Source organism: Tachyglossus aculeatus, chromosome 21, assembly GCF_015852505.1.
Source record: "Tachyglossus aculeatus isolate mTacAcu1 chromosome 21, mTacAcu1.pri, whole genome shotgun sequence".
Classification (NCBI taxonomy): domain Eukaryota; kingdom Metazoa; phylum Chordata; class Mammalia; order Monotremata; family Tachyglossidae; genus Tachyglossus; species Tachyglossus aculeatus.
Genome location: NC_052086.1, coordinates 75369279 through 75383633, shown reverse-complemented (window position 1 = coordinate 75383633; position 14355 = coordinate 75369279). Strand labels below are relative to the sequence as shown.

At 43.8% G+C, this 14355-nt stretch overlaps 1 protein-coding gene across 1 annotated transcript in view; it reads left to right on the top strand.

The window, feature by feature from the left end:
- GRIN2A (glutamate ionotropic receptor NMDA type subunit 2A) overlaps positions 1 to 14355 on the top strand; it is a 341178-nt gene that overhangs the window by 253750 nt on the left and 73073 nt on the right. Inside the window, exons 5-7 of the mRNA XM_038763448.1 lie at positions 125 to 330; positions 5510 to 5678; positions 5804 to 5957. Coding sequence (XP_038619376.1) covers positions 125 to 330; positions 5510 to 5678; positions 5804 to 5957 — 529 coding nt within the window. The remainder of the gene's footprint in view (positions 1 to 124; positions 331 to 5509; positions 5679 to 5803; positions 5958 to 14355) is intronic.

Below are 14355 nucleotides of genomic sequence, written 5' to 3'. Positions count from 1 at the left end.
AGTGACTAAATATTAAAAATAACTTGTTCTCCAGGACATAGCTCTGCTCCCCAATTTACACAATCTCCAACTGAGACCTGAAGCAAGGAACAAGCGTGTGTCCGTTTCTGTCCTTACCCTGCAGGTGGGAAAGTGGGAGAATAAGTCCTTGAGCCTGAGGCATTCCGTGTGGCCACGGTTCAGCTCGTTCGTGGACAGTGAACCAGACGATAACCACCTGAACATCGTCACGCTGGAGGAGGCACCATTCGTCATCGTGGAGGACATGGACCCCCTGACGGAGACGTGTGTCAGAAACACTGTCCCCTGTCGCAAATTCATCAAAATCAAGTAAGGGCAGAATTTCTCTTTGGGTTATTATCAGAAACCGCTCTCTCCCCTTCTCCTATCCAGAGTGTTTTTCCTCTAAAAATGATTTTATAGGCCTTTCACCCCATTCTTCCCCATTAAGCTGTTCTTTGTCTTTCTCCCCCTTTTCCCCCCCTTATGCATGGAACATTAGATTTTCTGATAAGGCTGAAGGTGGCATACAATTCATCATTTGACAGTTTCCAGGTTAATTAGTTTCCCATGAATGTTTAATCTGTAGATTCATCCTGTATTATAAATAGGGAATAGGAAGGCACATGTTTATCATGATATTTTGGGGGGTTTGAGGAAAAGTGCTCTAGTTCAACAAAGTCTTCTAGACCTGTACAAGGTTTTTAGTGGGAGACCTCATTAACTGGCTGAACTAGATTTCAAATCATAAGTCTTAGGAAGGTGAGGAGTCATTTTATACAACCTATTTGGTCTCTAATTTTAGGACAATATAAATTTGATTTTATAAAGGCAATTGGATACAGTGTCACTCTGTGTTAAAAATCAACAGCTGAGAAGGTTTAAGAGAGCCAATTTGGAAGAAAGTACCAGAATTTGGTCCCCTCTCAGAATCTCACTTGGAGAGTTTCCAGTACTCTACCCATCTCGGCTATGGGAGTCAAGCAGAGGCATACCCATTCCATTCCTAGCTTGGTCAGTGGCTAGCAAATGGAAGGTAATCTGCTACAAATCAAAACTCACCTGCGCTGGGCAGCAGTGGCATGGAAGAGAGTCAAGGGCAGAGACTCAAGTTGACTGTGTGGAAGTAGGAAATGGTTAAACCACTTCCTTTTTTTAGCCAAAAAAACTCCATGGATAATTGCAGATGGAGGTGGGGCATTCCAGGAGAGCTGTGTCCATGGCATTGCTGTGGGTTGGAATTGACTCAACAGCATAAGATAAGACCAGAATTTGAGGTTGAAAAAATGAAAATTGCTAGACCTGTGCCTTTTTCCAAATTTAGGGTCTTTATCCACACCCTTGGTTAGATAAGAACAGCTTGTGGTGTTCTTACCGTAAACTAGGTCTTTAGTCTGGAAACCAAAAAGAACTAGATAGGTTTAGAGTCAAGTTTCAGTCCTCAACTTCATGACCTTGAACCTGTGTTTCCACTTGGTCAGCAAGGGTTTTTATGAATTTAAGCTAAGTAATAATAAAAAATGGTGACATCTGGGGGAGTTGAAAATAATTAGGATCCTTTGTCCAAAATGTTAACAAGGATTACGTCAAATGCATCTCCTATCAGAAGTTTCAGAAGCAGGCTGGCTCTATTACCTGTGGCACAACATGATTTCTTTTCTGATATGCTTTTTCAGTGAAAAGAGAAATGGTTTTACTAGCCACAACCCAGTGTCTCTTACTGATGGTAAAGAGCAAGAAGCCTGAACTCAATTTCTCCTTCCCAGAAATACAGTGTGCTCCACTTTTCCTGCTCCAATGGGAAGGCAGAGGGTTCAAGCACACCAGTTCCATGTGGACATTCAGGAGAAGTGTCAGGAAGAAATTGTTAATAGAGAGAGCTGAGTCCCACCTTCTACCCATCAATGAGACAGTCCTCTGGCCAGAATCAATCAATTAGGGAATCAGGGAGCACGGAATATGTCAGCTAATTATATTGCATTGTACTCTCCCAAGTGCTTAGTACAGTGCTCAGTACATAGTAAGCAATCAATAAATACCATTGATAAATTGATTGCTATTCAGCACTATGTGCAGAGCACTGTAGTATACTACAACAGAATCAGTAGACATGCTTCCTGTCCATAATAAGCTTACAGTCCATAGGAGGAGAACATATTTACATAATAATAATGATCAATGTGGTATTCGTTAAGCATTGGGGTAGATGGGGCTCATGGGACTCAGAGTCAAAGTAGGAGGGAGAACAGGTATGAGGGAACTGAGGCACTGAAAAGTTAAGTGACTTACCCAAGGACACAGGGCAGGTATATGGTGGAGCCAGATTTAGAACCCAGGTACTCTGACTCTCAGACCTGGTCTCATTCATTCATTCATTTATTCAGTCATATTTATTGAGCACTTACTGTGTGCAGAGCAATGTACTAAGCACTTGGAAAGTACAATTTGGCAACAGAGACATTCCCTACCCAACAGCGGGCTCACAGTCTCTTTCCCCTGGGCCACCTGCTTCACATCTACATTTTAAATAGTTGTCCTTCTCTTGGGAGCAGGGAAGAATTGGGAAAATCTCCCCTCTGGCCCAGCAATGTACATTCTCAAGAGTGGATCTGAAGGACATAAAGTGAACTTGGCCTCAAATCACTGGATTTTGGTTCATTGATCATCTCTAGGTAGCTGGACTGTCAGAGAGAAGAAAGAATCAATCCATTGTGGGGGTGGAGAGGGAGAGGAATAGCATTTGTCTTTATACAGTTCTGGGTAGTTGGTCACCAGCTGTGTCTTTAGATCCCAGCTTCCTTGATCATCTGCTGTGGTGGCAGACCACCCCAGCCTTCAAGGTAGCAGACCCCTCTCTGGTAATGCTGGTGAATCATCCTTCCTCACAAGTACTAATTCTCCACTCCCCTAAAAGAGCCACAGTGGCTACAGTTAAGACCTCCCCCATATTCTAGGTCTTGACTCAGCCTGTTCTCTTGGTGACCCTCAGAAAACTGAGTGAGAGGGAGGGAGAGGTGTGGGCACTGGTGTTCATGGGAAGGCAGCCAGGGTCTGTGGAAAGGAGGCGTAGCATAGCTGTAGGGGTGGATTTTCTGCCAACACCCTCATTCTCCCACTGCTACCCTGTCTCTTCTGAAATAAAAATAATGAGTACCATTTTGGTTTCACTGGAGTCAGGAATCGGGGTTAGAGTGGAAGCGTGAGTTTGTCTTACAGCAAACCTCTCTTTAGACACCTTTCTCCCCTCAAACTCTGCTTTACCTGGTTATCTTCTCCTCCTAGCTGCTCCCTTCCCCTAACCCTCTTTCCCCGCCAGACCTTCCCTTTCTCCTAGAGACCATTTTCCTCATAGCTGATATCCTTCTGATATCCTTCCTCTTTAGTTAGCTCAATTTCTTCCGAAACACAGTCTTCTCCTGATCTTTCCTAGACTCACTGCAACAGAAGGAAGATATGTTTGCCTGAATATGAGACTGTATATGTGTGTGAGTGAAGTTCAACTGTATTTGAGTGCTTACAGTGGGCAGAGCACTGCACTGAGAGCTTGGCTGAGTACAATGAAACAACAAACAGAAACATTCCCTACCCACAACAAGCTTACAGTATAGACTATAAGGACTATAGAGGAAGTTCTGTCTTTGGGGGCATATTTTTGAATGGATGGATGGGCAGGGGATGTATCTGTTTCTACTGTTATATTGTACTCTCCCAAGCACTGAGTATAGTGCTCTACACACAGTAAGCACTCAATAAATATGATTAATTTTGTGAGCCTGTGAGGATGACTTTGTATGGGAATGATCAGTTTGTGTGTAAGGGTGTTTAACGGGGGAAATGAGTGTATGTGCATATGTAGGTATTCATTCAATCATATTTATTGAGTGCTTACTGTGTGCAGAGCACTGTACCATGAACTTGTGTCTATGTGTGTCACTGCACACTTGAGCAAACCTATGAATGTGCACAAAAGTAAGGTAACACTTTTTCAGACACAATGAGAAAAGGGAATGTCATTGTCTAACTAACCCAGTCCAGAAAAGGGGTCATTCTGCTAACTCTTTCTTTAATCTCCTTCTGATTCTTGAAGGAAGCCATAAACTTCCAGTGCTGGGACTGTGTCACACTGCATTTGATTTGTATGTGTGTGACACGGCTTTATGTGTATCTAATTTATGAAGGTCTAGTAGCAGGAAGACACCCTGAAAGTTTATCTGTCTCAGTGATTCACGGAAGCACCTTGGCCCCATTTTTCTGGTCGGTCTCAAAAAAAAAATGCTGACTTCTTTATGGTATTTGTTTATTGCTTACTATGTGCCAGGCACTGTACTAAGCTCTGGCGTAGATACAAGCTAATCAAGTGAGACACCATCTATGTCTCACATGGAGCTCGCAAGATGGTTGCCCAAGGTGGGGTGTTGGGAGCAGGGGTGAAGGATTTGCCCTCCGGCTCTTGAGGAAACTTTATGAGATCATCTGGGGGCTGGTGTCAATAGGTCTGTTCAGATTTTGGAGAAAGAAAATTGAAGCACAGGATGGGATTTCCTTGGGGAGGGAATAGGGAATTTGGGATCTACCTAAGGATCCAATTTTGATAACCTGGATTGTGGCAGTATCAATAACAGATCTCATTTGCTAAATGTGGTCAGAAAGCCTCCACATTAAGAATTGATCTTCTTAAGGAAAGTGGATTTTGTGCCTGCCCGGATATTTTTTAATGACCTACATTACGTCTAGTAGAGCTACGTGTATTAAAGTGACTACTTAAGACCCTTTGTGAAATATTACTGGGCAATTTATTCAGAAAATCAGAGGATGGCCCAAGGGAACTTCAGTTGTATAGCAAAAAAGATCTGCCTTAAATGATAGCATTTTTAATTAATATGCACTTTTTACTGGACGTATTTCAAGACACTGAGTTGGACTTAAAACTGGTGGAATGTGTATTGGATGGCTATGTGCCCAGAGGAACGAAGAATTGGCTTGGTTCAGCTTTCTGATGTAAGGTATCTGAGCCATTTGGGTCAGTTATACCGTAGCTGATTGGCAAGACAATGTGCTTTTGCTCCAGTCAAAGAGGAGGCTGCTGGAGCTTGTAACCCCTCAAGCCTGGCTTGTGTGGAATGAAATAAAGTGGTGAGGCCTTGGGCTGCATGTCATCCACGCACTCTCCTTGTCCTTATCACCTCCACACCAGAGTCAGTCAGGCAGTCGTATTTATTGGGGGCATAATGTATGCAGAGTACTGTACTATGCACTTGGGTGAGTACAATTTAACAATATAACAGACACATTCCCTGCTCACAAGGAGTTATTCCAAGAGGTGATGGCTAGCAAGGGGGTAGGGTACTGCTTCATATACACAGGGATGGCTTGTGTGTTTTTGTGAGACATTCTAACACCACTGACACCCTCCTCCCTCCTTTCTGTCACCCTACAGTCCATTGAAACCTAAATCCTCAAGTCAACAGCTCTGGTTTTAAGCCTCCATTCTATGCCTTTCATTTCACAGCAACTCAACCAACGAGGGGACCAACATAAAGAAATGCTGCAAGGGATTCTGTATCGACATCCTGAAGAAACTCTCGAGGACCGTGAAGTTCACATATGACCTCTACCTGGTGACCAATGGGAAACATGGCAAGAAAGTCAACAACGTGTGGAATGGCATGATCGGTGAAGTAAGTGACGTGGGGCGCAACTGGGGTCAAGGGTCGTGAATTCATTTGGAAGCCGCTAAAAGACTATTTTGTGTGGCTAACAAGCCCGTGGCCCTCTGTCCCCATCCACTCTCTTCCTGGATCAGGTGGTCTATCAGCGGGCCGTGATGGCCGTGGGGTCCCTGACGATTAACGAAGAGCGCTCGGAGGTGGTGGACTTTTCGGTGCCATTTGTGGAGACGGGGATCAGCGTCATGGTGTCCCGTAGTAATGGCACTGTCTCGCCTTCCGCTTTCCTAGGTATGGGTTTTCCTTTTCCTACTCGAGTTTCCGGTTCTGGCCAGCTCTGTTAGGCCTCCTTCTAGCAAAGTGAGAGTCCTCTAGACTGTACATTCATTCCAGGCAGGGAATGTGTCTGCTAATTCTGTTGTATTGTTCTTTCCCAAGCGCTTAGTTCAGTGCTGACTGCACATAGTAAGTGCTCAATTAATACCATTGATTGATGGCAAGAAGGGTATTCTCTGAATGCCTGGGCCTTCACTGCCCAGAAAATGGAGATGACTTTGTTTTCCAGTTAATCTGATCAGTGTAGGGAAGGAATCCAAATGACTGATTAGTAGGTAGTATTTATTGAGATGTATTGAGTGCCTACATGTGCAAAGCACTGTCCTGAATCCAAGGAAGAATAAAATAGTATTATAGACATTATACTTACCCTTAAAGAGTTTTTTTATGGTGTTTAAGTGCTTTCTATGTTGCAGGCACTGTACTAAGCCTTGGGGTAGGTTGGACTCAGTCATTGTTTCACATAGGGCTCAAAATCTTTTTACAGGTGAGGTAGATGAGGTGCAGAGAAGTGACATGCCCAAGTCACACAGCAAGCATGTGGGGGGAGCTGGGATCAGAATCCGGGTCCTCTGACTCCCAGGCTGTGCTCTATTAGGTCTGTTAACAGTGTAGTGGTGTTGACTAGGTACTAAGATGAATTATTGGCATGAGATGGTAAGTATGAAGATATGTTCATAAATTCTGTGAGTATTAAAGTGCTTAGGTGCTACAAAAGTGCCCAAGTGGCAGTTGTGGGGATAAAGATAAGGAAATTGCAATTTAATCAATAATCTAGGCTCTTGGGTTTCAGCATGACTTCAGAAACATCAGAAAGGCTTTTGAAGATGATTTTTTTGTAAATTCCAAACCCATCTGAGATCATAATCATTCAGATCAATTGTTTTGATCAGATTAACCATACAGCTGTCAAATCCCCTCGTCACCTCATGCTCAGAAGACACAGCCATCATTTCATTCCTGGAGAAGCACTCTATGGCCAGGTCTAGAATATCCTAAGGGAATTTACTTTTTCTGGAACTTTCTGCCAGCTCTCCACTAGAGTTTAGTCTGTGAAGCTCCCACCCTAAGTGATGAGACAGATTCAGACTTGTCTGCTGAACCGATGCTTTTTGAGTTTATCAGGCAGCTCACGGAAATTTCTACCAGACTACAAAATGCCTCCAAATTATTGCTGTTACAGAATCGATACTTCTGGAGAATACTAATGATTATGGTACTTATATGTGCCAAGGCTAGTGACTGTACTAGGCCCTGAGGGACATTCAAGATAATCAAGTTGGACATAGTCCCTGCCCATAAGGGGCGCATGGTCTAAGTAGGAAGAGGTAGAATTTTATTCCCATTTTACAGTTGAGGAAACCGAGGCACAGAGAAGTTAAGTGACTTGCCCAAGGTCTCGCAGCAGACAAGTGGTGAAACTGGGATTAGAACCCAAGGTCGCACTGACACCCAGGCCCATGCTCTTTCCTCTAGGCCACACGGCTCCTTCTTCGTTAGTGTTTGATTGGCCTGTCCATTTGTTATTTTACTTGCCCATACTCTTGCAGGTTTTGGATGTTGTATAGGAGTCGCTTTGCCAAAATAAGAAATCTTAGGCGCCCTTCCCCAAACCTGGCATTCAAAATGATGGAAACAAATGTGGAATCTGGGAAGAATCTGAAAGAGAACTCTGCTCCTGGATATTTTCGAAGATATCACGGAGCCCAATCAACTTTATAATTGTCTTTGTTAGGCACTTACTATGTGCCAGGCACTGTTCTCAGTGCTGGGGTAGGTACAAGCTAATCAGGTTGGACACAGTTCCTGTTCCACATGGGCTTGCAGTCTTAATCCCCATTTTCCAGATGAGGGAACTGAGGCCCAGATAAGTGAATTGACTTGCCCAAGGTCACACAGCAGACAATTGGCAGAGCAGGGATTAGAACCCATGTCCTTCTGACTTCTGGCCTGTGCTCTTTCCACTAGGCCATGCTACTAGTGGACAGAGATCCTCCCATTTCATGAGTACCTCAAAGAGTGAATGTTTATTGAATTCCCCAAAGACTATTTTCAAAGTGGCTTATCAAAGTGACAGCTTGTTTTCTTCAATGTACTAAGGCTCAGTTCCAGCCATGCTAGTGGGGATGGGGAGACGGGAGAAGGGGGAGACAGGGTGGGACTCCCTCTGCAGCCAGGTCAGAAGTGGGCGGTTGAGGGTTCAGACCGGGCTGCCCCACATTTCCTCACAATCAACTTCTTCCTGGAGGGGTCTCCAAGGTGTCCCCTAGAGTTCTAGGCCTGTCTTCTCCCCACTTCCCATAACCCCATGGAGCTGGGAACTCTACTTGAATTCCGGGCCGGCCTGGGGAGGATATGAGGGTGCCAGCATTACTCAGTTCAAGCAAGCTCAGGTCACATCAAAAATGTCCCCCAATCTCTGCCTCCCACAGTTCCTGTTTTGGCTATAGAAAGAGGACAGGACTAGTGGTCAGGAGATTGAACGCTTACTGTGTGCAGAGCAGTAATAATAATAATCGTAGTATTCATTAAGCGCTTACTATGTGCCAAGCATTGTACTAAGTGCTGGGGTAGATACAAGCAAATTGGGTTGGACAAAGTCCCTGCCCCACTTGGGGCTTACAGTCTCAATCCCCATTTTACAGATGAGGTAACTGAGACACAGAGAAGTAAAGTGACCTGCCCAAAGTCACACAGCAGACAAGGGGCAGAGTCAGGATTCGAACCCATAACCTTCCGACTCCCAGGTCCGTGCTCTGTGCACTATACCATGTTGCGTCCGCCTGGAACCCAAACAGGGCCCTTGGAGGCCTTTCCAGGAAAAAGTTAATTTCCTGGGAAATGTGGGGCAATCTGCTCCAAACCTTTAACCACCCACTGCTGACCTGGCTGCAGAGGGAGTCTTCTCCTCCTCCCCACTAGCAGCACTGGAATGGAGCCTTAGTACATTTTAAAAAAGGAAGCCATCCCTTTGGTAAGCCACTTCGAAAATAGTCTTTGGGGAACTCACTAAACTTAGTATAGAGCACTGTACTAAGCACTTGGGAGAGTACAATGCAAGAGAGTTTGTAGACAGGTTTTGAACCCACAACGAACTTACAGGCTAGAGGACAAACTTACAGTCTAGAGGTACTCTTCCAAGCACTTAGAACAATGCTGTTTACACAGTAAGCTCTCAATAACTCCCACTGATGGATTGACTCAATAGGCAGACATATTCCTCCAAATCAGATCATGGCAGTCACTCCACACGCAGATTTGCCCATCTTGCCTTAGGTAACTAATCAGGGAGGGGCCAGAACAGGAGGATAATAAAGCAATCTTTTAAATGGAAGAATTAGAACAATATAGTTTTCCCAGAAGCTTTTCGCTCACTGTGGGAGTCACAGACGTCTTAGCTGAGCAAACTACAGACCTATTGTACACCCTTAGACAAACAATGGAACTGATTGCTGAAGTCTGCAAGCAAATAATTTAATCAGAGATACAACGGAAAAGAATGCAAGAAAGAAAATTCAAGTAGAGATTTAAAACCACAATTTAATATTTACACAAGAAAACCAACCAATGCTTTTGTGGTTTTCTTTTCTATAAGCTAAATTAGGGCCAGGGATTTACCTACCCACCTGATGCCAGCTCAGCAGAGCCAGGTGGAACCACCCCTTCTATCAGCTTGCACCAGATGAGAAAGTGAAAGAAAAGAGATTTTTCTTCATACCCATCAGCAGAACTCAGGTGGCTGGTTCCCTCCCACCCACCCAGGGCCACCCCTTCCTGTGATGCATAAAAGGTCATGATTCAGCCCTTTTGCTTCCTTGGAAATATAGTTTCTACTTTTATTCTCTGTAATTAACCTTATCAACTGTCAACGGGACCTTTTGGAAGTTTAAAGCACACACATAACACTAAAGACTGACCATGATACAGTACAGTATGTTAGCTCATTTATTTCTTATTTCTTCTTCTTCATTATTATTATTATTACTATGTGTCAAGCACTGTTCTAATCACTGGGGTAGATACAAATTGTTGATAATAATAATAATTATGGTACTTGTTCAGTGCTTACTATGTGCCAAGCACTGAAGTGCTGAGGTAGATACAAGGTAATCAAGTTGGACACAGTCCCTGTCCCACATGGGGCTCACAGTTTTAATCCCCATTTTACAGATGAGGTAACTGAGGCACAGAGAATTGAAGTGACTTGCCGAAGACCATACAGCAGACCAGTAACCTGGGCTCCAGAGGGAAGCCCCAAACCACTTATGTACCTATATACTTACGTACATATCTGTAATTTATTTACATTGTCGGTCTCTTTGTTGTGTCAGGGAATTTGTCTATTATTGTATTGCACTCTCACGAGTGCTTAGTGCAGGGCTCTGCACACAGTAAGCACTCAATAAATTTGAATGAATGAATGAATGAAAGTGGCGGAGTAGGGATTAGAACCCAGCTCCTTCTGACTCCCAGGTCCGTGTTCTATCAACTATACCATGCTGCTTCTCTAATCAGGAAGAACACAGTATCACAGGAGGGAGAGCAGGTAGTTTAATCCACATTTTAAAGTTGGGGAAATTGAGGCACAGAGAAGTTAAGTGACTTTCCCAAGTCCCACAGCAGAGCAGCTGGCAGAACCAGGATTAGAACCCAGGCCCGTGCTCTTTCATTAGGCAACACTTCATTCATTCACCCTTCAAAATTAATTTAGATGTCTGAAAGAGGCACAGGGAAGGAACTGAGGAAGGAGAAGCACAAGACTGGAGGACAAACAAGGAGAGCAGTCAGGGTCTAGCAGATAGCCTCATCCGGGTTGAGACTTGCCTCGTCTTGCCTCTGGACCACTTCCCAGGCTGTTGAGCCAGTTGAAACTGGAAGCTGGCCCTTGGCTCTCCCCCAGAGATCCTGCAAGATATTGGGACCAGGCAAGGAAGGTGGTCATGACTACTGGCTGGATCAAAAAGCATAGCCACCATCTGGCTCTGCTTTCACTTCCCATCTGACTCCAAGGAGCCAGCTTTGGTTGCCCACCCTGCCTAGCAAGGTGCCTACCTTGCCCGAAGAGGTATGGGGCAAACTGATAACTTTACCCTGCCCCTCCAGACTTCATGTTCCTGCTTCCATGACCAGCATACTGGAATAGTTTTCTCAGTTAATTCAATCAATCAATTGTATTTACTGAGCACTTAGTGTGTGCAGAACACTGTTTGGGAGAGTACATTACAACAATATAGCAGACAAGTTTCCTGCCCTCATCGAGCTGGGGCGATCTATCCTGGAAGGATTGTATGCTGCAAAATGTGGGGCGTCAATTTAACTTCGTACCTTAAGCAGGGAAGAGGTGCAGCAGCATCAGGAATCCCCCTAGTCGCCTTTAGAAAAGTCACCAAAGGGATGATGATTCAGTAAGCCTGACCCGCTAACCGTCTAGGTCACCAGATCACCAAACCCCAAAGTCAGATGGCTGAAAGTTACACAAAGAGGGATGGAAAACATCGGCCATCCATCTGCAGGCCCCCCCCCCCCACCCTTTCTATCCCTCTGCCATTCATTCATTCATTCATTCAATCATATTTATTGAGTGCTTACTGTGTGCAGAACACTGTACTAAGTGCTTGGGAAGTACAAGTTGGCAACATATAGAGACGGTCCCTACCCAACAGTGGGCTCACAGTCTAGAAGGGGGAGACAGAGAACAAAACATATTAACAAAATAAAATAAGTAGAATAAATATGTACAAGTACAATAAATAGAGTAATAAATACGTACAAACATATACATATTGAAGCCGAGGGTGAGGAGTTTCTCCTGATGCGTAGGTTGATTGGTAGCCAGTGAAGATTTTTGAGGGGAGTAACATGCCCAGAGCATGGCGTAGTGGATAGAGCGTGGGCCTGGCAATTCAAAAGCCATGGGTTCTAATCCCGGCTTCTCCACTTGTCTGCTATGTGGCCTTGGGCAAGTCACTTCATTTCTCTGTGCCAGTTACCTCAACTGTAAAATGGGGATTTAGACTGTGAGTCCCGTGTGGACAGAGACTGTGTCCAACCTGATTTACTTGTTTCCACCTCAGCACTTAGTACAGTGAAAAGCAGTGTGGCTTAGTGGAAAGAACATGGACTTGGGAGTCAGAGGTTGTGGGTTCTAATCCCAGCTCTGCCACCTGTCAGCTGTGTGACTTTGGGCAAGTCACTTAACTTCTCTGTGCCTCAGTTACCTCATCTGTAAAATGGGGATTAAGACTGTGAGCCCCATGAAAGACAACGTGATTACCTCATATCTACCCCAGCACTTAGAAAAGTGCTTGGTACGTAGTAAATGCTTAACAAATACCATTATTATTATTGTTATTACAGTATAACAGAGTTGGTAGACACATTCCCTCCCCAGTGTGAGTTTATAGTCTAAATAGGGAGAGAGACATTAAAATGCATTATGGATATATATGCAAGTGCTATGGGGCTGAGGGTGAGGCGAATAAAGTGTGCAAATCCAAGGGCAAGGGAGATGTAAAAGGAAGAGGGAGTAAGGGAAATGAGGGCTTAACTGGGAAAGGCCTCTTGGAGGATTTGTTTCTTTAATAAGGCTTTGAAGGTGGGGAGAGTGATTGTCTGTTGGATATGAAGGGGGAAGGGGGAGTTACAGGCCAGAGGCAGGATGTGGAAGAGGGGTTGGCAGAGCGATAGATGAGATGAAGGTACAGTGAGTAGTTTGGTGTTTGTGCTGGGTTGTAGTAGGAAATCAGCAAAGTAAGCTGGGAGAGGAGAATTAACACCCAGAATGTACTGGATTCAGGAGAATTAACACCCAGAATGTGCTGGATTCAGACTCACCAGCACATTATAGTCAGTCAATCGTATTTATTAAGTGCTTCTTATGTGCACAGCAATGTACTAAGCGCTTGGGAGAGTACAATATAACACTAAACAGAAACAGATAGCTGCAGAATAAGAGATTAACATTGGAACATTGAAACCTTTTCCCAGATAGTTTAGGTCAAAGAAGTCTTTTGCTTGAAATATTCATATAACTGAGGAAAAGGAGACTTTTTTATTTGGATAACTTTGATTACTGTCACATTTTTCTGCTTCACTTTGCTGGCATGGTTCCCCTCAATGGTTTATGTGCTGGTTAGAGATGCTGCAAGTTCAACCTATTAGCTAAATGCACCTCACCACAAACAACAGGAGAGGTATTCCATGCCTCCACCTTTCTTCATTTCTATGCAATGTTAGCTTTGGGCAAGTAAATGTTGGGTTCTAGTCCCACGTGAAATGTTGACTAATGGAATTACATACCCGGCTTTCCTCAGGAAGTCCCACAAAATTATTGTTTTCCATTTCACTATCACAGTGAGCTGTCGAAATCAACGCTGGTGACCGGATTTCGCTCATTGTCCCTAACACCAACTCATTCCTCATTGTGACTTGATACCTACTTTGTGAAATGACTAAAGTCTGTCATCTGGACCTAATTCGGATTTGGGCTAAAGGCCCAAAGACCTTGACTATCAGAACAGCCAGAAATCTCTACCACCACAGGGGGAAAAGGGGCAAATCAAGCAACTAATTTCTCCACTTTGCAATCATCTTTCTTTCCATCTTTCTTTTAGTTTAAAAACCAGTTTTCTTTTGCCTTATTCCCAAAGTAAATAGAACTTTTTAGAGCCTCTCTCTAATTGGATGAGATCTTCCTTCCTCAAGGAAGTAGAAGTTAGTAAATTTCCACTGACTTTGCTCAGGATAAAGGGATGACATTTTACACCTGAACTCCTTCTGGTTGCCATCTTAATTTCTCTTTCTGGAACAGTGAATTGCTGTCTCTTGAAAGGTTCCCAAATTGCAACTTAGATTGGATTCTGCTAAATATGTTGTGAGTCTTCTCCAAAGTTTTCTCTCTGTCCATTGTATCATTCTTGTTTTCCAAAAGGCTGCTTGTTGAAAGCCCTTTTCATCCAATTGGCCAAATATTCTTTTCCTGGTTGTTTAAGTATGACTTTGTTCCATTATATGAACAGTCTTAGTTGGGGCTATTAGCTCTGGGCTCTGAATCCCATAATGAGCTGTGCTAAACTACATTTTTTCCATTCACTGGTCCAGTCAGCTGGAAGATCCAGATCACTCTGAATCTGATTACATTGTTTCTCATTATTCCTTAGGCTTTCTCCTTCTCAAACTCCATTAACTCACCTTCTAAGTGTGTACATGCAATACTGATAAATTGTCCCTGGAAAAATTTAACTGATGGCTCTTGCTAGACAGTGATGAGATATCTTTTTCTGTCTCCTTTTAAAAAAAATAACAAAAAAACCTGCAAGAATTATTTCCCTTCAGCTGCATTGGAGAGATCCCA